This window comes from Rhinopithecus roxellana, chromosome 15, assembly GCF_007565055.1.
Source record: "Rhinopithecus roxellana isolate Shanxi Qingling chromosome 15, ASM756505v1, whole genome shotgun sequence".
NCBI classification, from domain to species: Eukaryota; Metazoa; Chordata; class Mammalia; order Primates; family Cercopithecidae; genus Rhinopithecus; species Rhinopithecus roxellana.
The window spans coordinates 56045020-56069697 of record NC_044563.1 but is presented as its reverse complement, the minus strand read 5'-3'; the positions used below and the strand labels follow the sequence as shown (position 1 = coordinate 56069697).

At 41.0% G+C, this 24678-nt stretch overlaps 1 protein-coding gene across 2 annotated transcripts in view; it reads left to right on the top strand.

Annotated features, from left to right (window-relative positions):
- UVRAG (UV radiation resistance associated) overlaps positions 1 to 24678 on the top strand; it is a 335339-nt gene that overhangs the window by 297809 nt on the left and 12852 nt on the right. For both annotated transcript variants that reach the window (XM_030917811.1, XM_010366787.1), the window contains one exon: positions 8804 to 8895. In XM_030917811.1, coding sequence (XP_030773671.1) covers positions 8804 to 8895 — 92 coding nt within the window. The remainder of the gene's footprint in view (positions 1 to 8803; positions 8896 to 24678) is intronic.

The window sequence follows — 24678 nt, the reverse complement described above, 5'->3', positions numbered from 1 at the left end:
TTTAAAAAATAAAAATAAAATGGAGCACTTTGATATTAAATTAAACCTCTCAGCTCAATAGGAGGATGCTTACTGGGTGCAAGAACGCAGCATTTATTTCTTAGCAGTAAAATCACACTACATTTTAAATATGATCTCCAGAGCTGCAAGTGGTCTTCCCTCATCAATGAAGCAACATTTATCAAGCTGCATGAACTAGTTAATTCGAACTGCAAGAGCTCTAACGTCATAGCTGATTTGTCTTACTTGATGAAACACAAAGTGGAAGAAACCAGCATGTGGCTTTGGAAAAATACTATATTTTTATACAAAAAGGGGGTATATGAGAGGAAAACAGAGAGAACATAGAACTGACATGGCTGTAGTTGTCTGTTGTGGTCTGAATGTACTCGTTGCTTGGATTTTCTTTCTTTTAGCTTGTTCCAGTGACTATAAAGCCAGATCTTCCTGGGTTTTTTTTAGCATAGGGATTGTATTTTGCTACCAGACAATACAGTTTGTTAATTTTTCCAGGGAAACCACAGAACATTGTTTCTCCCCACTTCCCATCTAACTTATTATCTAAGTGTAATTTTCACCTTGGTTGCTTACTAGCCATAGAGTTGAACAAAATCTTGATTGCCCCATGGAATCCTAAATCAATCAAAGTAAAGCTGAAATTCAAACTAATTGAAACCAAAATTCCACTTAAAGACTGCTTAGACTCTTTTGGTAGTGGTGGTGGAGTAGGAAGTTGTTACAAAAGGTGTTTATTTCAGAGGCTAATTTGAGGCCGTTAGACCCAAAGCAGTATTTGCCTGGTTTTCTTGGCATCTGCCTTCCCCAATCAAAAATGAGAGCAAAAGGAGCCGTAATGTTTAGGGAAGTGTGGAATTGATAATAGTTGGTGAGGGCAGGTGTTGATGGAACCTGAAATAAGATTTCTTAGAGAGAAGAGTACTTCAGTCTTTTAGCCTGTCCATAGCTGCCTTTGCAGTTGTTTCTCTCGTTCACACTCTTGCTTAAAACCCTGGAGTAGGTTCTTACTACTTACCAGCAAGATAAAGTTGAACTCTTCAGCTTAGCACTCTCAGACCTCAGCAGTTTTAATGACTATGCTGTAAAGGTCAGGCCTCAGGAACTTCTATTCTCTATAAAAATTCTGATTGAACTCTGACAACTATCTTATGAGATAAATATTGTTGGTCCTGTTTTATAGACAAGGCATAGATTGGTTATGTAACTTGCTCAAAGTTACACACATTATATGGCGAGAATAGGCTGTGATTCCAGACCTCTCATTCCAAAGACAGAGAGCTGATTCACATTGCCTAGCCTAGTGGACACTCAATAGATATTTGTTGAATGAATGAATAGGACATGTAGAGACTTAGTAAATGTAGTTCTTTCTCCCCTTTCCCTATCCTTACCCTTTCCTCCTTGACCTGGTTTCTTCTTTTTCTTTCTGTTTTTACTAATATCAGGGAGTTAACTTGTTGAAGATTATGAATTTTAAAATGTTTGAAAATCATTTGACTAGCCCAAGCAAGGAAGGAGTTTGCGTGACCATATAGCAGAGCTGGGTCTTTCACCAGGTCCCCTGACCACTCACATCATGTATCAGTCTTTCCATTTCACTATATAATTATTTTAAAGATATTGACACATGCGTGTGTTTATTGCTGCTTCTCTGGAGTGCATGCAGTCAGAAGCTTAATGAAAGCATTTAAAAAGTGAACAATGTGCTGAAGATTTTCCCTTTGATTTGAAGTAACTCTTTACATCTTTCTTTTCTGCCCCCCATTCTTAGTAGTTAAGTGGTAAGCCATTATTGAACACTGGCTTTATGCCCAGCCTAGTGGTAGATGTTATTGAGAGGTGACAATGTGCTAGCAGCCCTCACTCTAAGCGCCTCCTAGACCTCGGCGTCCACTCTGGCGGTGCTTGAGGAGCCCTTCAGCCTGCCACTGCACTGTGGGAGCCCCTCTCTGAGCTGGCCGAGGCCGGAGCTGGCTCCCTCTGCTTGTGGGGAGGTGTGGAGGGAGAGGTGCCGGCGGGAACCGGGGCTGCGCGCCGTGCTCACAGTCCAGCCCGAGTTCCGGTGGGCGCCAACTCTGCAGGCCCAGCACACGGAGTGGCCGGCCAGTGCCGCTGGCCCAGGGCAGTGAGGGGTTTACCACCCGGGCTAACAGCTGCGGTGGGTGTGCCAGGTCCCCTAGCAGTGCCAGCCCGCCGGTGGTGTGCTTGAGTTCTTGCCTGGCCTCAGCTGCCTCCCTGCCAGGCAGGGCTTGGGACCTGCAGCCCGCCATGCCCAAACCGCCCCCGGCGGTGGGTTCCCGCCCGGCGGGAGCCTCCCCGACGAGCGCCACCCCCTGCTCCGCGGCACTTGGTCCCATCAACCGCCCAGGGGCTGCGGAGTACGGGTGCAGGGTGCAGGACTAGCAGGCACCTCCAGCTGCCCTCCCGGTGCGGGATCTACTAGGTGAAGCTAGCTGGGCTCCTGAGTCTAGGGGGGACTTGGAGAACTTTTATGTCTAGCTAAGGGATTGTAAATGCACCAATCAGCACTCTGTGTCTAGCTCAGGGATTATAAATACACCAATCAGCACTCTGTCAAAACGGACCAATCAGCGCTCTGTTAAATAGACCAATCAGCTCGCTGTAAAATGGACCAATCAGCAGGATGTGGGTGGAGTCAGATAAGGGAATAAAAGCAGGCTACCTGAGCTAGCAGTGGCATGGGAATCTGCTGGGGTTAGTTTGTCTTTTGTGGAAGCTTTATTCTTTTGCTTTTTGCAGTAAATGTTGCTGCTTAAGTTCTTGGGTCCACGCTGTCCTTAAGAGCTGTAACGCTCACTGTGAAGGTCTGCGGCTTCACTCCCGAAGCTAGCGAGACCACGAACCCACCGGGAAGAACGAACAACTCCAGGCGCGCTGCCTGTAAGAGCTGTAACACTCACCACAAAGGTCTGCAGCTTCACTCCTGTCAGCGAAACCACGAACCCATCAGAAATTATAAGCTCCAGACACATCTGAACGTCTGGAGGAACAAACTTCAGACACACCATCTTTAAGAAGTGTAACACTCACCACGAGGGTCGGCGGCTTCATTCTTGGAGTTAGTGAGACCAAGAACCCACCAATTCCAGACACACTATGACGATAATAATGCGGAGAGTGTGTGTGTGTATATATGTGTTCGTGTGTGTTAGTAATAACAGGTATTTTATATTGTAGCACTTACGATGTACCAGATATTATTTTGGACAGTGTATATACCTCATCTTCTTTCAACTTTTGCAACAGCTCTGCAAGGCAGGCAACATCCCCATTTTACGTGTAAGGAAATGGAATCTCAGAGAAGTGACATATTCAAAGTCATACAACTAATAAGGGACAGTACTGGTATTCAAACCCAGCTCTTCTGCATTTAAGCCTATCCTACTGTGTCGTGATGCCTCTCATTTTTTCCTAAACTGTATTTAAGTTGTTAATTACCAAGTATTTATCAAGTACCTATCTAGTTAGTTAAGGCTTTCCAAGAAGAACAAATGGAAAAGTGGCATAGGGAGTAGTTTAGGGTCAAGCGTAAAATGGCGACTTACCTAGAGTAATCAGAGAGCTTTCAATGGAGAATGGAACTTCTGTTGGTTCTTTGAGAATAGATAAAACATGAGATACAGAATGCCTAGAGAGAGACATAGAGTTAAGAAACTGCTTTCTGCCAGAGTAGTGAGTACTGTGTAAAAAGCTATCAGAAGAGGAGTTAGCCAATAATGAAAAGCTGGTTTTTTATATATAAAATGCTATATATATATGGGACTCTGCTTGGAGACAGTCTCCTTTGCCCAGGCTAGCGTGCAGTGGCACAATCTCGGCTGAGTGCAACCTCCGTCACCCAGGTTCAAGTGATTCTCATGCCTCAGCCTCCCGAGTAGCTGGGAGGTGCACGCCACCACACCTGGCTAATTTTTGTATTTTTAGTAGAGACAGGGTGTCACCATGTTGGATAGGCTGGTCTCGAACGCCTCATCTCAAGCAATCTACCTGCCTGAATGTTTGTCACTTCTCTGCTAAAATGCTAATAATAAGGTTAAATAATTTAAAAATTTTAAATTCACAAGGATGAAAAGAACAGACAAGACCAAGAAAATTTAGCAAATAGCAAGTAAACGAATGAGTGATAAACGTGACTTGGCAGAAGCCTTTAAGAAGCAATAGAATCCAAACCACAGACTCCAGAAGGATGTGGTGGTACCGAGTACCTCATGAAGTTTAGGGACAATATACAGAGCTAAACATAGGAGGGTAGGTTGACAGTCTATAGAGAAAGAGAAGTAACACTCCCAGTTCATTTTTCCCACTCTCTGCTGCCAATAACTATGTTCCCCCATGCCCTAGCGGGAAAATGAAGGTTTACTTGCTGAAAAAGATTGAGCCCAAGAAGCTCTGAACCTAAACTGCTTGATATACTGGGAACTAGAAGGAAGGTGCCTTACCAAAAGGTGATTAAGTGAAAGTGTAACATACTGACACAGAGTTCCCCAACTACCTTTTCCAACTTTACACCCCAAATAAGATCCAGATTATGCCTCAAGACAGAAAATTGAAGGGTTCTTTCTGGGAAAAAACAGAGGCAGCAATGAGAGGTACTGGGACTGTAGTACTAACCTTTCCCCGTCGAAAGACTGGATTTCCATCTACTCATTCTACAGTGAACCCTTCCCCCACAGCCAGTCAGGTACTGCCAAGGCAGACTTCCTTCACAGCTTTTTAGAGTCTCACAGTCTCACTTGTAAAGATAAACTAACAGCCAAAGATTACTAGATATTAAAGGAAAGCCTCTAATATTTAAAAAAAAAAAAAAAAAAGTCTAAAATAAAGTGAAAAAAAAATCCAGAGGGTAAAATGAAGAAGGAGGAGGAGACAAAATAATAATAATAGAAGAAAATGTTCAGAATTAGGCAATGAAAGTATTCATATTGAAAGGCTGTACTAAGTGCTCGGCCCAGGGAATGAAAACAGACTGAAAATGATGAATGAAAGATCTAAATGAAGGCTTATCACTATAAAATGTTAGAATACTAAGGTTAAAGAAGAAAGTCCTAAAGCTTCCAGAGAGAAGAACCGGCTTACATTCAAAAGATCCAGGAACCAGAATTTTAACAGGTTTCTAAATGGCAGTAAAGAAATACTTTGGAACTACCTAAGAAAAAGTATTTGCAGCCTTGAAATCTATACCTAGGCAAACTGTCATTCAAGTGTGAGAATGGAATAGTTATATTTTGAAATATTCAGGGTGTCATAAAAGTTAACCTCCCATGCTATCCTTTCCCAGAAAGAAATTATAGGATACACTCCACCAAGATGAGGCAGTAGATCAAGAAAAAAGACAATCTAGGAAATAACAGCTTCAGCACAGGAGAAAAGTAAACAAAATTTCCAGCATGATGACTAAAGAAGCTTGTAGGAAGATAATGCAGCAGGCCTAGCTAGCAGCCAATTCAGGCTGAAACAGAGAGAGGAGGCTTCAGGAAATACATCTCTAAGAACAAAATGGACTTGATCAATTTTATGGTGTGCTTAGTTATGATTGAGAAGAATTTTAAGGTTTTTTTTTATTTTATTTTTTTATTTTTTTGAGACAGGATCTCACTCTTATCACCCAGGCTAGAGTGCAGTGGCACAATCTCAGCTCACTGCAGCCTCAACCTCCCAGGCTCAAGTGATCCTCCCACCTCAGCCTCCTGAGTAGCTGGGACCCCAGGGATGCACCACCATGCCCGGATAATTTTTTGTATTTTTGGTAGAGAGAGTGTTTCACCATGTTGCCCAGACTGGTCTGAAATGCCACCCACCTCGGCTTCCCAAAGTGCTGGGATTACAGGTGTGAGCCACCACGCCTGACCAGTTTTTAAGATTTTTGTCAGAGTTTGGGGAGTTTCTAGTGACAAGTACATAGAAAAACTCAACTGGTAGAAAAAATGGCAGTTATCACTTCCAGTGAAACAAACAAGTGCAAGAAAGGAATAATACATTACATGGCTCAGCAGCGAACAGTATTTATGTAGGTATAATGAGGTAAACACTAAATGTTGATTTAATTTAAAATGTGATATTGAATGTATTGAGAAGATGAGGAAGGGAACTATGTGTGGGAGAGTAGAGTCAAGTTCTCATACTCTTTCAGAAAAAGCCAGTAGATAATGTACGGGAAAGGGGATAAAATGTTTGTGTGAGAGCAAAGTGGTGTTAGAGTGCTAAATTCTCATCTTTCATGGTGGGAGCGTAGTACATAATGTCTCTTAACTGGGGAAGAAGGAAGAATAAAAAATCTTAATATAAGCATATTGTTTAGAAATATGAAGGTGAAAAAACAGCTAAAAGGTGTTCTCAGAGTTTGGGGTAGATAGTAGAGCAGAGAACTTTTTTTTTTTTTTTTTTAATAAATCTTACAGTGGTTTAGACTTCTTAAACCATACTTATACTTTATTAATAATAATGTATGTGTTATGTATGCATTTATTTTTGAGTTCTCTAGATGGAAAATTAAAAGGGTAATACAGTAGATTTTGGAGCTGTTATTAAGAGGTTCTAGCCTTGGCTTTGTCCCTTATCATCCCTGTAACTTTGGGCAGGATGCTCTTGTCCTCCTGGGCCTTAGTTCTTCATTTATAAGAGGAAGAAGGTTGGAAAGATGATCTCCAGGGTCTCTTTTAATTATAAAATTCAAAGATTTTATGATTTTTAAAAAAGTAGTGCTATGCAGCAAATGGAGAGTTAAGACCCAGACGGAGGCTTCAAATTCCCACATTTTTCTTTTTTTGGTTAAAATCAGACTTGGAGAGAAATTTTCACTGTGTTCTCTGAAAACAGTTGCACACCCATCTTCCACTGTGGAACCTGGGGCAGGCAATTGTCTGTGTACTCACTGGGAGACACATAGCTTAGTGTTATTTCAGTATGGTTTTCTTTTTCCCTTGATGTTTAATATTTTTCACTATGAATCACAGGTAAAATTTCCATGCCATGTGTAAACAATTTCACTTCTTATTGAAACAATGAATTCAGGAATGTCATGTTGGGATATCAGCCATTTTGCTTTTATCAATGTATGGAAAAATGCATTTATGTTAATATAAGAAATGATGTCATTTAATATGGGGGTAGATCTTATAATTCAAGGTCAGCAAATCTCAGGAGGTGATTTAGGTCACCAAGCTGAGTTTGAAAAAGGAAAAAACTGTTTTCCTTCTGCTTTCTCAAGTATTGTTACCAGTTTTCTTCTCAGACTTTGGGATAGATGGTAGAGAGTAGCATGGTTTGTGAAAAACAGGCCCTGGCCGGTAACATCTTTGCCATTGAACCATGTGGCCCTGAATAATATAATTCTCCTTTCTGGGGTTCAGTTTTCCCATCTGCAAAAGAAAAGGATTGGCTGAAATAATATTCAAGATACCTTTTAGTTTTAATGTAGTATGTTTCTACCTCCTTACTTTGTATGTGTATTCATTCAGACCATTCAGGAGACCCTGTTAGGTTTAGAGGTTTTTCTTAAAAAGCCCGTAATCAGTGAGAGTGAACTCTTTCTCTCTCAGTATCAGTCAAGCAGAGAAAAATCAGTTGAATACTAGAGTCAAACAAAAGAAAACTGACTGTTTTTAGTAGGTGTTTTTTTATGCCCCCTGTTGTCTAACTCTGAAGGCCTGCTTTCTATTCACATGATTTGTGGTTTTCTTTTTTAAAAGAGGGATATATTTAAAAGTTTGACTTAGCCACTCTTAAATTTAAGTGCTAAAAGAGTTAAACTTTAAGACTGATGCCTCTTCACATTTGTACACTGACATACATTTTATAAAGTCTATAAACTTTCTTCATGTGTAATATGTCATTTGAAAAACACATTTTGCAGAGCTGTGTTGTCCACTTACTGTGTGTTTGATATGTGGATGAGCATGTGTGTGAATATGCACATCCACTTACCTCGGCTCTCCGTTATGGTCAGTTAGGGAAGCAAATGGTGATATTCGGAGACACAGTTTAAGGAAGTGAAGAGCAGACAGATGAAAACCATTAGCAAGTTATCCAAAGCACTCAGAAAGACACTTAACTTTAGAAAATTGGCCTCTAGCAGAAATAAATCAAACAAAGGGCAGGTCTCGCCCATAAGCCAGCAGTTTCCCTATACCACCTCTCCAGCTGTGTGCTCTGGTCTGGACAAAGAGGAACGTTAGAGACTCAAGAGAAACACAGAGCACAGCCTCTGTCAAAAGTGAGTTGCAATTTATTTGTTTAATACGCATTGACTAAGTACCAGCACTATGCCAGGCACTATTGGAGTCAGAGATGAATACAAGATGGTCTTTACCCTTGTTTATACAAAAGAGAGGGGCTGAAGGGAAGCTGGCAATATCTAAAAAGAAGCACTGGTTTTCTGGTATATGTCCCTGAAATTGGTGTTAGCAAACCCTACCAGGGTCTGGGGGTAGAAAAGAAGGCTAGATACAGGGGTCTTTGAAATATCCTGATTCCACAGTTGGTCACTCTTAGTCTTCTCTAAGTTTAGGGGGCAAGAGAACAGTAAGTAGATGAAGAGGCTACCTTAAATACCATCGTAATTTAAGTGGTTGTGCATATTCATACACATGCTTATCTATATGTCAAATACCCAGTAAGTGGACAGTACTGTGAGGCTGATAATAGTATCATACATTTACATTTCCTCTTTTAGAGTTCAAAAAAAAAATAACATGTTTAATGGTTCATTTTTCCGAAGCTTATAATCTGCCAAAATATCTTTAATTCTGTTTTTTCACCTTCACAGCTAAGATACCAACATGGACTGGGGACTCCAGACTTGCGGCAAACCCTTCCCAACCTGAAAAACTTCATGGAGCATGGACTAATGGTCAGGTGGTGAGTACCTTTATCTCTGATAACCAGAAACTGTAATGTGGATAATGATCCTGAAAATCTTTTCTGACTTCCACATTGCTCCATACCTGCTTCTGAGTTTTCTTCTGTAATGAGATATCGGAGGAAAATGAAAGGCACCATCACACTTGGGGAGATCTAAGCTCCTGTCTGGCTAAGGAGGATATAGCCCTCTTGGAGGAGGAGGAGCCAAGAGGATATTGCTTGAACTTTGGGAAGGTGGCTGAGCAAGGAGCCCTTGAGGGCACTGCTGAGACAAACTGAAAGCCAGTATGATTCATGGTAAGGGAGACCCAGAGCCCCTTGGACCTTTCCAAAGAACAGGTGAAGGGCCTGATTATGGAATGAGCATCAAGATCCATGACTGTGAGCATTAAAGGAAGAAAGCAGATAAGGAATAGGTCAGGGGGTCAGGACTTAGTTTGAGACCAGCAGGTACATTCTGAAATGTTTCTTGTATTTGTCAGTACCTGTTGAACCGTGAGGGCAAGCTGCTGCTGAAACTGCTCCATCAGGATAGACCTGGACCTTTTAAAAAGAGAAGGGGAGAGGGGAAGTCTGATACAAAGAAGATATTAGATTCATTCACTTGACCTAAATGGAAAGCTGTTGGCTGTATCCGTTCAGTAATTCTTGACGTTTGAATCCTTGGGTAGTGGGCAGCAACTTACAAAATCACATGACTGGAAAGCAGGCCTGTAGAGTTAGCCTGCTGGGGGCAGCACTAGCTTCTGATTCCAGGTATTTTTCTCATCATCTGCTGTGTGGATTTGAAATTCTACCTCTCTGAAATTTGATTTCCTCTGCTGATGTGCCTTCAGAAAAGTAAAAAAAACTATGGTTGGTCTTTACTTTGATTTTCAAAACAGCAAGTTTCAGATGTCTGGTCTTAGATAGGACTCAAATACACAACTGTTGTTAAGCAAATACACAACTATTTAAAGAATTCCACTCAAAACATTAAAATAATTATTAAAACTTGGTGTTGATATGGACCCGGATGCCTTCAGGAATATGAGAGAGGAATTAAGTTTTAATGTAAATTAGTAAGAATAATGAAAGTGAGCTAGCAGGCATTTATGTAGCTTGTCTCTGTGTAAAGTTCTGTGATAGGCGCTCTGGAGAGAGACGAGAAGGCTTAAGCCCTGTCCCCAAGAGATTTGTGGTCCAGTTGGAAACAAGGCATAGAATTCATGAAGAGGTTTTCTAACACAATGGTAAATAACCTAAAATAATGAGAAAATTGGCAACCTACAACACTAATTAATTACACTCAATGAATCTTGCTCAGTGCAGATAACAGGTTGTCCCTGTACCATTTACTGAAGTGTCTGTCTTTTCTCCACTGATGATAATGGCATCTCTTTTGTAAACCAAGTTCACTTATCCATAGAGATCCATTTCCAGGCTCCCTAGTCTGTTCTGTTGCTTTATTTGGCTAGCCATCGATTAGTATCACATTTTTAATTATTGTAAGATGTAATTTCTAAAAGTCCTGTTGAGATTTGAGAATGAAATAAAAATCAAAATGTCCATTATACTACTGATAAAGCTGCTTGGAAAATGGGGCTTTCGATCTGTAATAAAATGGGCTTGCAAAGATATCACTCAAAATTAAACTTATCCTCATAATCACAATGTAAACTGGAGAGCCACAGGCTTTCCCTACAGAGACAGACCCTTAACTAATTGGCAGGCAGTGATCAGGTGACTTCTCTGCAGGAGCCCAGATAGGGCTGAGCCAAGAATACCCAGTTGCTATTTTGCCCTCTAAATTCACCAATCAGAAAAGTCCCCCCCTCCTCTGAGAGAGTGAGAGGATGGAGAGAGCCAAAAGTGTTAACTCCTAAGCCATGTTTCTTCATAGGAAGGGAAAAGGAAAATACCTCCAGCTTTCTTGATATCTGTTAGAGAAAAGCTTCTACGTAAGGCTCTTCTTCAAAACTCTTTGCTTTTCTTGACTTGAGTCTTTGAGTGATTTCACAGCTTTATGACATTGGGTCTTCCTAACTATGAACATGTTATATCGCTTGCTTTTTTTAAACATACCTCCGTGAAGTTTATAATTTTCTACATAAGGGTCTATGCATCTTTTATTAGATGTACTTAGTCATATTAGCTTACAGTTTTGGTTGCTGTTGTAAATTTTTTTATTATAATAGTTAACATTTTGTGGCTGGTATACAGGAATAGCACTGATTTTTAGTATTTTGAGAGTGTGTTCTGGCAACCTTGCTAACAGTTACAATAGTTTGTTTCAGTTCTCTTGAATTCTTTGTGTATACAATCATATTTTCAGTGAATAATGGTATTGTTTCTATTTTTATAACTTCATTATTTTTCTTGTCTTACTATGTTTTATTACAGAAAAGGAGCAGTGATAGTGGATATCCTTGTCTTCTGACTTCAAAGAGAATGCTTCTAATTTTTCACCATTAAGTATTATATTTATTGTAGATTTGGGTAGATATCCTGCATTAGCAAAAGGAATAATTTTTCTATTCTTAGCTTACTAAGAGTTGTTTTTCAATCATGAATGTGTGTATTTTGAATTTTACCATGTTTATTCTGAATCTATTGAGGTAACACTACATTTTTCTAATGTTAAACCATCTTTGCCTCCTGGTCATGATGTGTTATTTTTTCCTACATTATTGGGTTCCTTGGCTATTATTTTAGAATGTCTCCATCTGCAAACTGAAATGAGACTGGCCTTCAGTTTTTCTTTCACATAAAATCCTTGTCTTATTTTGGTTCGAATTGACCAAACATGATGAGGTTATAAGAGCTTCATAAAATAAACTGAGGATCTTTTCCTTCTTTCCTATTCTCTAGAACAGATAGGAGGAAATATCTCTGTCTTAAAGGTATGGTAGAACCTAGAAAAAAACTAGTGTTTTTTGTTTGTTGCTGGGGAGAGTGTAGATTTTTAACTACTGATTTAATTTCTACAATGCTTACAGGTCTGTTTCTGTTCTATTTTTGCAATTCCTTGTTTACTTGCTCCAGTCTGATTTTTTGGTGCCTACTGAATTCTAAACATGGGCCCAAACCCAAAGGTCACTTTTCATCCTTACCCTGTTCAATGTCACCTGGCCTTGCTGGCCATTCCTGCCTTCCTGAAACACTTTTCCTTGTTGTCTTCCACAGGGCTGCCCTCTCCTGGCTTTCCTGCTTCTAGTTTTTCCATGGCCCCATCTTAGGCCCTCTTCCCTTTTTCTCTCTCTACTCCTCTTTTTTTCTGTCCTCCTCTGCCTCCTCTCTACCCCCTTCTTAAGTGTTCTCACCCATTCCCATCGCTTTGAAAGCCATATATGCTTATGACTCCCAAAGTTTTGTTTTCAGCGTAAGCCTCTCCTGTACACTCTGGATAGCCAGGGGCCTACTTGACTCTGCCCCTGGGAGTATTACAAGTATCTCAGCCTCAACACAGCTAACACCCTCCTTCCACCAGCACAATTCCTTTCAGCTAATGGGACCCTGTCTACCCAGTTGCTCAAACCGGGGAATCATCCTTGATCCCCTTCTTTTCTTCACTCACATCGGAGCTAATCTTATTCATCAGCAAGCCCTGTCATCACTAACTGCAAAATACGTATCAATCTGTTCACTTCCCATCTCTGCTATTGCCACTCCAGTCCAAGCCACCACCTTTTCTTCCCCAAACAGCTGCACCAGTGCAATTTGTCTCCCTGATTTCCCTCTTGTCCTGCCTCGGTCCACTCTCCATAGTAGCCAGAGTGATCTTTTTAAATGTTAACTAGATCTTAATCACTCTCAGCTTCAGTGGCAAGAGTAAAATCCAAGTTTTTTTCCACAGTCTGCTTGGCCTGTGCCTCATCTGATACTACTCCCTTTCCACTCTCACGTCCTGTCGCTGTAGTGGCCTCTGTGTAGTGATGTGAATAAGCTCTTTCCTGTCTGAGTGGTCGCGCTCACTGTTCCTCTGTGTAGAATGTGCTCTGTCTCTTCCTTCTTTCCTACCACCATCCTCACCTCATCGCCTCATGATCTTTGACAAACCTGAGAGAAACAAGAAATGGGGAAAGGACTCCCTATTTAATAAATGGTGCTGGGAAAATTGGCTAGCCATAAGTAGAAAGCTGAAACTGGATCCTTTCCTTACCCCTTATATGAAGATTAATTCAAGATGGATTAGAGACTTAAATGTTAGACCTAACACCATAAAAACCCTAGAAGAAAATCTAGGTAGTACCATTCAGGACATAGGCATGGGCAAGGACTTCATGTCTAAAACACCAAAAGCAACGGCAGCAAAAGCCAAAATTGACAAATGGGATCTAATTAAACTAAAGAGCTTTTGCACAGCAAAAGAAACTACCATCAGAGTGAACAGGCAACCTACAGAATGGGAGAAAATTTTTGCAACCTACTCATCTGACAAAGGGCTAATATCCAGAATCTACAAAGAACTCAAACAAATAGACAAGAAAAAAACAAACAACCCCATCAAAAAGTGGGCAAAGGATATGAACAGACATTTCTCAAAAGAAGACATTCATACAGCCAACAGACACATGAAAAAATGCTCATCATCACTCGCCATCAGAGAAATGCAAATCAAAACCACAATGAGATACCATCTCACACCAGTTAGAATGGCAATCATTAAGAAGTCAGGAAACAACAGGTGTTGGAGAGGATGTGGAGAAATAGGAACACTTTTACACTGTTGGTGGGATTGTAAACTAGTTCAACCATTATGGAAAACAGTATGGCAATTCCTCAAGGATCTAGAACTAGATGTACCATATGACCCAGCCATCCCACTACTGGGTATATACCCAAAGGATTATAAATTATTCTACTACAAAGACACATGCACACGTATGTTTATTGCGGCACTATTCACAATAGCAAAGACTTGGAATCAACCCAAATGTCCATCTGTGACAGACTGGATTAAGAAAATGTGGCACATATACACCATGGAATACTATGCAGCCATAAAAAAGGATGAGTTTGCGTCCTTTGTAGGGACATGGCTGCAGCTGGAAACCATCATTCTTAGCAAACTATCACAAGAACAGAAAACCAAACACCGCATGTTCTCACTCATAGGTGGGAACTGAACAATGAGATCACTTGGACTCGGGAAGGGGAACATCACACACTGGGGCCTATCATGGGGAGGGGGGAGGAGGGAGGTATTGCATTGGGGAGTTATACATGATATAAATGATGAATTGATGGGTGCTGACGAGTTGATGGGTGCAGCACACCAACATGGCATAAGTATACATATGTAACAAACCTGCACGTTATGCACATGTACCCTAGAACTTAAAGTATAATAAAAAAAAAAAAAAAAGAAAAGCAGCTTTATGAACACAGCAGCTTTATTGGCAATGAATACATACCTTGGCTGGAATGCAAATTCATTTTAAGAATGGGGAGAATCTGGGCTTTGTGGTTCCTTGGCAATCCCTTTTAAGAAAAAGAATACAAAATTACAAATATGAAATTAGAAATGAAAAAGCATTTGGAATGAGAAACAAATGACAACAAATTACTGGAACCTTAGAGAGTAGGTCCTTTTCTTCTGAGATGTCTGTAGACAATTTACTCAAATTATTTATGTATAAATGCTTCCTCATTGCAGCCTGACTGCCCTGCTCCTAAAACACTGTGATTTCCAGCAACTCTCAGTTCTAAGGTATGGAGAAATTAATTGACTTTCCAGGCATAATTGACCCATGAACCTGTAGCAATAAAACTAGAATCTAGGTGTCCTGGCACTGATGTAGCAAACCCATTAAGCTCCAAGCTCATACATTTATAAATGTAGTGCCCCTCTGTGCCAGCTGTGCCAAGCACATAAACACTGAGTGAACAAGAATGTGCCACTTTATGGTACTGTAATGTAAAAAAGGCTGCTAAAGTAGATGCAAAGCACTGCAAAATGAATGCTACATATCAGTTCCAAGTGAAGATCACGGCAGGAAGCCAGACTGGAAGTCACAAAGCTAAACAAAGCCGGAACAAGCACTTTGAGTCTCAGAGGAAATCTGAGAATTTCCGAGAGCAGCCATGGAGTGAGGAGTTACCTCTCAAGCCTTTGCTCCTTAGGGCAAAGGGTAAAAAAACTCGGGTTCCTAAGGGAGGCTCTTACATCTTTTGTAAAGCAAAACACTTCCATTTTCTGTGTGGTTGTTACCATTCACAGATTGGTCCCTGTGGAGGCAGACTGCTGTATGTTCTTTTGGTGTTGAGGATTTTATACTGGCTGAGGATCAGTGCATTCACTGAATTCCTCCTTATGGTAAGCTTCAAAGTTATGTGACAGCTTGTTTTGTTTTATTTTGTAAAGAAAAGCTGTGATAAAAATCCTTTTAATAAAGTAACTCTTTTTCTTGCACATTATGGAATTCTTAGCTAATATGAGAATGATAACCTGATTAATCCTAAAATGAACCCCTATTTTCTATGAACACAGTTGCACGGGGCACAGCTCTCAGTGATTTATGCCAGGTCTTTCCAAAAGGAGTGCCCATTTTTTCATCCTAAGATTATAACCTAGTCGTAACTGCCAAGCAACACAATTTTGAAAAGCAGAATTTCAGCTTAGAATCTGTGCTCTTGAATACTTTGATTAAAAGTCACCAGAATGTCATTTAAACATCCCGTTTTTCTTTTACTATTGCCTGCAAAGTGATCCGAGACTCAGATTGACATGCACATGCACAGCTGATGTGGGTGCTGAAGAATGTGCACGCAAGCTGCTGCCTGATGGCTGCCTGGAAGACGATGAGTTTAGAACTGAGTGGAAGAGATTATGTACTGAGGTTGCTGTGAATGGACTGTGTGATGGGGCCCCAGCATCCAGGTCCTGAGACAGTGCCTCGATTTTGTCCCTCCACCACTCCCCCACCTTTTCTCAACTGACCCCCAGGTATAGCACTCTCCTTTGTGACCTCCGTTCTTTACTTAGGGAAGTTCCCACTAACCAGAATAGCTTGCCCCTTCCTCTGCCCTATCCAGATGTTGCTCTCACTTCGAGATCCAGCTCATATCCTACCTCATTCATTCACTCACTCAACACCACAGTGGCGGATACAGAGATAAGTAGGTATTCTCTCAGTAGCTTAGAGTCACTTCTCTGCCTAGTCTTACCCACTAGGCTTTTGAGCAGCTTGGGTCTGGGGACCACGTCTTACTCATCTCTGTGGTCCCAGCCTGGCATTACGGAAGCCAGGGAGGCTAGAGAAGGGAATGAAGAAGCTATCTGAGCTGTTCTACTCATGGAATATGCTCCTTGAGCTTGTGTTCAAGGAGCTTACAGTCTAATTAAGGTAGTGAAATAGGAACAAGCAACATGTACTGAAAAAAGTAAAAAGTATGACATGCTATAAGAAAAGTAGGTAAGTTATTTTGAACATTCAAAGAGGAAGCCCTTTAGTTCCCGGTGTGAGGGGTGTAGACAAGCCTTTACTAAGGAGATAACATTTCAGTGGAGAGTGGACCTGGCGCACAAGAAGAATTTGACCACGTGAGGATTGGGGTATAGGACCAAGTAGGTTAAGAAACAGTGGCCCAGTTAGGTGGAAAGACTAGGACTATGAATTTGAATACCAACACCACCATTTACTGCCTCTGTGACCTCAAACAAGTTTAAGCTACCTGCCTCAATCCCTTTACCTATAAAATGAGGGTAATAGTGCCTACCTAACAGTGTGGTCATAAGAATTAAATATGTAGCCGGGCGCGGTGGCTCAAGCCTGTAATCCCAGCACTTTGGGAGGCTGAGATGGGCGGATCACGAGGTCAGGAGATCGAGACCATCCTGGCTAACACGGTGAAACCCCGTCTCTACTAAAAATACAAAAAACTAGCCGGGCGAGGTGGCAGGCGCCTGTAGTCCCAGCTACTCGGGAGGCTGAGGCAGGAGAATGACGTAAACCCGGGAGGCGGAGCTTGCAGTGAGCTGAGATCCGGCCACTGTACTCCAGCCCGGGCGACAGAGCAAGACTCCGTCTCAAAAAAAAAAAAAAAAAAAAGAATTAAATATGTAAGTACCTAGCATACTGCCTAGCACTTAGTAATACTTAACAAGCGGTAGCTTTTATAATGAATAAATGAATCGTATTTACTGTCTATATCTTTTTAAAATCAAATGCATCCTTTGCTATAGGTGTTTTTACTTTGATATCTATAGTCATCTGACAGCTTGGTATAGAATATGGCTCTTGTTCATATTTTGGCTCCTGCTGTCTTGTACCTTAATGGTACAGAAGATTTACCATGTGTCTACCTCTCACTTACCCCAAGTCCTTTATAAGAGCACTCTGAGGCCTTAGAGAGAAGTACCCTACAAATCTGTTTGCCTACAAACTTTTTTTGGTGCCTGCCTTCTTAGGTAACTCTCACCCATAATTAGAGGTTAGGAATAATAAAATCTCTTACTTGCAAAACTTTCTATGTTTTTACTTAAGCTTGCAAGAACCCTGTGAGGGTAGCTGGATAAGAAGAATGACCACTATTTTACAAACCAAAAAACTGAGACTCACAGTGCCAAGCGACTTGCCAAGATCACATGATACTAAGTGATGGAACTGGGACCAGAAACCCAGATTATCTGACTCCTAATCCCATATTCTTTTTACCATATCACAGTGCCCTTTATTGGGTGATGGCCATTCTCTTCCTTCTCTGCCCTTCCCCTGCCCTCCTGTCTCTGTGCTACCTCTATTCTAGTGCCTCCTACCTTCCTCAGGGAAACCCACCAGAGTCAAATCCAGAGCGCTGGAAAGATACACTGCAAAATTAGGCAGCAGGCCTGGTGGAAACATTCGTGGTTGTTTATTCTACCCCGTTTACCTCCAAGAGGGAGGAAACTAAAAGTCATAAAACTTTGGGAAGAATTTAAGAACTTTAAGACTGAAAGAAACAAAAATGATCACATTTCAACTTCATTGGTTGAGAAACAGGAACACGGAAGAAGAAAGCACGTGGGTTGGGTGAGTGGCCTAAAGTATATTTACCCTTAGTGTTTGTGGAACACTTCCTGTAATGGCATGCTCTTTTTTCTGAACAAGAAGAAATAAGAATAAGATAAAAGCAAGATTTCAAAGCCATCTGTCCTGTTTTTTTCATAGAATTTTTTATCCTAAGTTTAATTTTTCCTGATTATAGAGCTTAAACTATGTAACACCTTCATGCAAGGTAGTGTAACACAGAGGAAGGAGCACTAGATTTGGGAATCAGAAAATACGGGTTCCAGTTTCAGCTCTATCACTTAATTTTCATAAGTTTGTTTTTGAGTATCAGTTGTTTTGTTTTGTTTTTGTTTTGTTTTGTTGAGACGGAGTCTCGCTCTATCACCCAGGCTGGAGTGCAGTGGTGCGATCTCAGCTCACTGCTACCTCCGCCTCCCGGGTTCACACGATTCTTCTGCCTCAGCCTCCCAAGTAGCTGCGAGTATAGGCATGCACCACCACGCCCAGCTAATTTTTGTATTTTTAGTAGAGACGGGTTTTCACCATGTTGGCCAGGCTGGTCTCGAACTCCTGACCTCGTGATCTGCCCGCCTCGGCCTCCCAAAGTGCTGAGATTACAGGTGTGAGCCACCATGCCCAGCTGAATATCAGTTCTTTAAATGGAGTTAATATCACCCGTTACTGGGAAACTAGTGGTATTATTTCCCAATAATACTATTATTTCCCAACCATAGTTTTTGTAGGCCAAATGAGATAATGTTCGTCAAAGTGGTTTATAAACTGAAATGAACTGTACAAAGTATTATTAAGTATTATTTTGGATTTGACAATGCATTAAGCATCTCTTTGGCATATAGCATTGTTCAGGAGACAAAGGAAGATTCAAAAGTGTAAGATTTTCCCTGCCTTTGCTTAGTCAACAGTTGTTAAGTTTCTAATCTAATTTATAGATAAGATAAATTAAAAATTTTGAAGGACATGACTTGCAAAAATATTCCTATACATTGTTCACTCTCGCTGTCGTTTGGGACTTACAACCTGAGGCCCATCATTAGTGTGTAGTCTGGTACAATGATGGAGGGCAACGTTGGGCTGACTTATTTTGTTTCAGGACCAGGCAAGCCATTTTTAAAGAGACAGAATCAATCTCAGTGACCTTAGTAAGGGTGGAGCACTGAGAAGTATCTTTGGCTGTTCAACAGCATGCTAGAATATTTCTCCAGAGTACTTTTTAGTGTTTAACAAACACCAGTGTTGAATGTTGGGAGAAGTAACTCGTGGCTTTATGTGAGGCCATCTCACTTTAGTGGTAAAATATCCAAATAGTCCTTCTGCTGACCTATTTATAATGTAGTCTTCTGCTCCTTTTGGTAAATAGAATCAAGCTATAGCTTTAAATAAAAGTATTAGAAGAAGAAAATACCTAAGAAATTTGACACATTTTAGGAAAATGTGTTTTCAGTAAACTGAGAATAATGAAAATTTAAAATAAGTGAGCCAATCTACTTTCCTTAAAATCAAGTAATGATATGGTAGTTCTGCTTTTACACCAAACCACTTACCCTTGAAAATGAGGCAGTATCTAGTATTTAAATCTTTACAAAGCCTCACTTTTTAGAAGCAGATCTACCCTCTTCCCTTCTGTCCATCATCCTTATGCTGAATTCAGAACTGAAATCTGGCAGATGACCCTCTAGGGAAGTAAAAAGCATGTTGTCTAGCTGACGTTGGTTTTTAAATTTAGATCAAATAATATTGCCTTTGAAGTCTCAAGAGTCCTACTTAAGGTAGCTATATCAGATAGGCTTGCTTTTGAGAGCATTTCTTGCAGGCCAGCACCCCTAATATGAAAAGTTAAGCCTAGTCAAAACTAAATGAAAAAGAAAGTTTTATTGGAGTTATTTACTCTAAGATAGCTGTTTCAGAAGAACCTTGACGAGTCATCTCCTTGCCTCTAGACAGGAACACACAAGGCATATGGGTATCCGTAGTATTTTAAAAGACCTTAGGGGACCAGGCTTCTTCCATAACTCATTCCAGAGTTTAAACACCCTCACTTCAGGAAATTCTTCCCTACATTTAACTCACAGGCCCCCTCCTGCGGTTAACACCCATTTCCACTTTTTTCTGCCTCCTGTCAGGATGGAGAACAGCTGGCCAACATCCTTTGTGCACTAACCCTGTACTGGTGACAGAAAGGCACTTGGGTATCCCGGCCCCACCTCTCCCTGACTCCAGCAACCAAGTCTCTGAACCAAATTGAGATCTCTTTTCCCATTGTTTTTACTTGGGTCTTCTTTATTTCTGTTTACTCCTTTTGATTATAAAGTAGTATGTGCTCGATGAATAAAAATTGGAAGTTGTAAAAATATACAGAAGGGAAACAATAGCTCCATAATTCAGGCACAAAAAAATCACTGTTGTGTTAGTCAGTTTTCCTTGTGTTTCTTTTCTAATTCAGATCTTACCATCTGTACCAACACTTTTCAATAGAAATATAATATGAGCCATACATATAAATTTAAATATTCTGGCAGTCACATTTTTAAAAAGCTAAAAATAAACAGGTAAGCTAATTTTAATAATATATTTTATTTAATTCAAATAAAATCCAAGTTGTATATCCAAAATGTCTTGTAGACATGTAATCAACATTTTAAAGATGATTAATAAATATTTTACATTCTCTTTTTTCATACCAAGCCTTCTAAATCCAGTTTATACTTACAGCATATCTCAAGTCAGACTAACCACATTTCAAGTTCCAGCAACCAGTTCCTAGTGGTCATAGTGGACAGCACAGTCCTTACAGCTTTTTCGTATACCATAATGTCTTAAGTATTTTATCAATGCCCTTTAAAACTTTTTAGCATCATTTTTAATGGCTATGTAGTATTTCATCATATAGATTTACTATAACAGTATATTGAGGCAGTTCTGTTTTTCTCAGCACATTGCCAGAAAACATCACCTAAATGTTTCCTTTTGCACACAACTAATTAAATTAATTTATACATAAAACAAGTATATTCACTGAATATCTGTGTGCTCTGTACTAAGTTATATTGGAAAGCGGAAGAGTGAGTTTCCAGAAACAAAGACTAGATCCCTCCCATATGCTGTTTACAAGACTTGGCTCCACAGTTGGACTGCACACAAATACAGTATTTTATTCTGCCTTAAATGCCCTTCCCTTCATTTCTTGCTCTGCCCCACCCCCAACACACACATACATTGCCTGGTTAGCTCCCACTTATCCTTCAGGGTGCCAGTCAAGTACAACCTCCTCTGATGAGTCTTTCCACTGATTACTGATTGCCTTCTTCATTGTAATATACAAAGTGTGTATTGTATTCAAAGCACCATGGTGTTCTGGTTATTGGTTTACTCTCTGTCTTCTCTTCTAGAGTGGGAACTCCTTCATGATAGGAATCTTATTTTATACATCTCTTTATTTCCAGAGCCTCGAAAACTGTCAGGCAATGAAATGTGGATTTCAGTAATGTCTGAAATATGTGTTGAAAATGCAAATGATGCAACATTAAGCATCAGTTGGATGGTAAAATAATAAGTACTACCTTCAGAGTTCAGAGATCACTTTAGATTGGCATGGTTAAAGAAGAAAGAATGAATGAAGGAGTTAAAGAAATGAGTTAAAAAATGAATGAGGGCTGGGCGTGGTGGCTCACGCTTGTAATCCCAGCACTTTGGGAGGCCGAGGCGGGTGGATCACCTGAGGTTAGGAGTTCCAGACCAGCCTGACCAGCATGGTGAAAACCCATCTCTATTAATACAAAAAATTAGCCGGGCGTGGTGGCAAACACCTGTAATCCAAGCTACTTGGGATGCTGAGACAGGAGAATCGCTTGAACCCAGGAGGCGGAGGTTGCAGTGAGCCGAGATTGTGCCATTGCACTCTAGCCTGGGCAACAAGAGCAAAACTCCATCTCAAAAAAAAAAAAGAAAAATGAATGCGGCCGGGCGTGGTAGCTCACACCTGTAATCCCAGCACTTTGGGAGGCCAAGGTGGGTGGATCACTTGAGGTCAGGAGTTCAAGACCAGCCTAACCAACATGGAGAAACCCCATCTCTACTAAAAATACAAAAATTAGCCGGGCGTGGTGGTGCATGCCTGTAATCCCAGCTACTCGGGAGGCCAAGGCACGAGAATCACTTGACCATGGGAGGCGGAGGTTGCAGTGAGCCAAGATTGCACCCACAACTGCACTCAAGCCTGGGCAAAAACAGCGAGACTCCATCTAAAAAAAAAAAAAAAAAAACACACAGTTAGGACTTGAATTGGGTTTTAGAAGATGGGCATACTTAAATGAATTGGAGAGGGAATTAGTACGAAAGCCACTGGAATATGCACACTGAAAAAGCAGTGTTTTTCAGTAGGCATTCATTAGCACTGGGGTCCCCAACCCTTGGCCGTGTACCTGTAGCAGTCCATATCCTGTTAGGAACCAGGCCTCACAGCAGGAGGTGAGTGGGGGCAAGTGAACGTTACCCCTGAACTCCGCCTCCTATCAGATCAGCTGCAGCATTAGATTCTCATAGGAGCACAAACCCTATTGTGAACTGCACATGTGGGGGATCTAGGTTGTGTGCTCCTTGTGAGAAGCTAATGCCTGATGATCTGAGATGGAATAGTTTCATCCTGAAACCAGCCCCCTGCCCACGACCCATGGAGAAATTGTCTTCCATGAAACCAGTCCCTGGGGCCAAAAAGGTTGGGGACCACTGCATTAGCATATGTTGATAAGTGTCAGTAAGTAAGTGTCCTTCTGGATCGAATGCACTGCACTAAGTTTCAAGAAGGCTTAGCGATATGGTCTTTGTCCATCAAAAGCTGGTAAGTGTTGGCAGCATTAGAAATGAGCACTGGCTGCCTCAGTATGACCTTGGTTGCCAGGCGTGGGAGGTGTTTTTTGTTTGTTTGTTTTGAGACAGTATCTCGCTCTGTTGCTCAGGCTGGAGTGCAATGGCGCCATCATAGCTCACTGCATCCTCGAACTCCTGGGCTCAAGTGATCCCCCCACCTCTGCCTCCCAAAGTGCTGGGACTGTAGGCATGAGCCACCCTGCCCAACTGTGACCTTTGGGCTTAAGCTCGACTTAGATATAATTCCCTGTGTTTTGTTTTGTTTTAGCCTCTGGATCCATCTGAGGAAATTCCCTGTTTTAATTTTAAAGAGTTTAAATATCATTTTATATTATGTTTATTCTGTAATTCTTCTCTTAATGGAGAGCAATGTATAATAATAGTTAATATCATTATAGCTAATATCAAGTGACTATTACTGCAAAGCAGGTACTCTTCCAAAGCACTTTGAATATATTATTCAGTTAACTCATTTAATCCTGACACCACCCTGTGAATTAGGACCCACTAACTTCTCCCATCTTAGAAATGAGGGAACTGAGGAACTGAGGGGTTAAATAACTTAATGTGACACAGCCATCAAGTGGAAGAGCTAAGATTGGAGCCCAGGCAGAGTAGTTTTAGAAGTCCTGCTTTAACCATTACATGGACAACCTCTCCTATAACTAGTTAAGAACAAAGTATTTTACACAAGGGATCATTTAGCATCTGGTGATTCCAGAAAAGGAATCTTGTTATTACAGCCTTCTCCTGGTTTTCTTCATTCCTCTCTGAATGCTCCTTCTTACCTCATTTGAAGGCTCCTCTTCCTCTACCTCATCACAAAAAGCTGGAGCTCCTAAAGGCTCAGTCCTGGGCCCTTTTTTCTCTTACTTTATTCTTAGTGGAGATAAGTTCTGATATCAGAAATTGCCTCCTGTACATTTTCACAGCACATTCTACGTGCCCATGCATTTTTCTACCAGTCTTCCATCCCAGTCATGATATGCTCTTTGCTTTCTGCAAATGGAACCACTTTCCATTATTTTACACTAGCCAGGACGCCAGGCAGAAACCTTGGTTCCTCCTTTTCTTCCTCACCCTTATATCCAACTCTGGCAACTCCTGCCAATTTCTCCTGCTATTTCTATTTGTCTGTGTGTGTACATTTCCATTCTGATGTATGCCTCCATTACCTTTCACCTGTACTACTGCACAGCCTGCAGTCTCCCACCATCCACTCTGGCCCCTCCAGTCCAGTCTCCTCTCCAGCTGCAGCCAGAATGCACTTTCCAAAGTGTAAATCTCTCTCTCTCTCTCACTCTCACCCCCTCCCCCCACACACCTCTGACACTCTCTCTCTCTCTCTCTCCCCCCGCCCCTTTGCCTGAAAGTTCTAAACATGGCTTGTGACTGCTGCATGGTCTAGACTTTGTTTTACTCCTCAGTTTTATCTTCTGCCATAGAACTCTTCACTCATTGACCTTTTGGGTCCTCAAACATTGTTATCTTTCTTGACAAAAGGTCTTAGCAAATGCTGTTCCTGCTGCCTGGAAGATACTCTCCTCACCAACCCATTCTTTACCTCATAAAGAACTCTATTAGCTCTTCTAATCTTGGCTTTTTCTGTCTGGGTCAGATCTCTGCTACAAGCTCTTTGAGCCCGTGTCCTCTCTGCGTAGCGCGGGTCAGAGGTGGTTGTTTGACATTGATGTCTGTGATTCTGTGATACTTGTCTGTCTTCTCTCACTAGACAATAAATTCCATGAAAACATGAACCATGGCCTTTTTCCAATTATTATTATAGCCCCAGAGTCTAGCGCAGCACCTAGTGTATAGTAGATACCCAGTATGTATTTGAATAAGGGGGTAAATCAATTTCTTTTTTTGATTTATTTATTTTTTTTTATTTTTTTTTTGAGACGGAGTCTCACTCTGTTGCCCA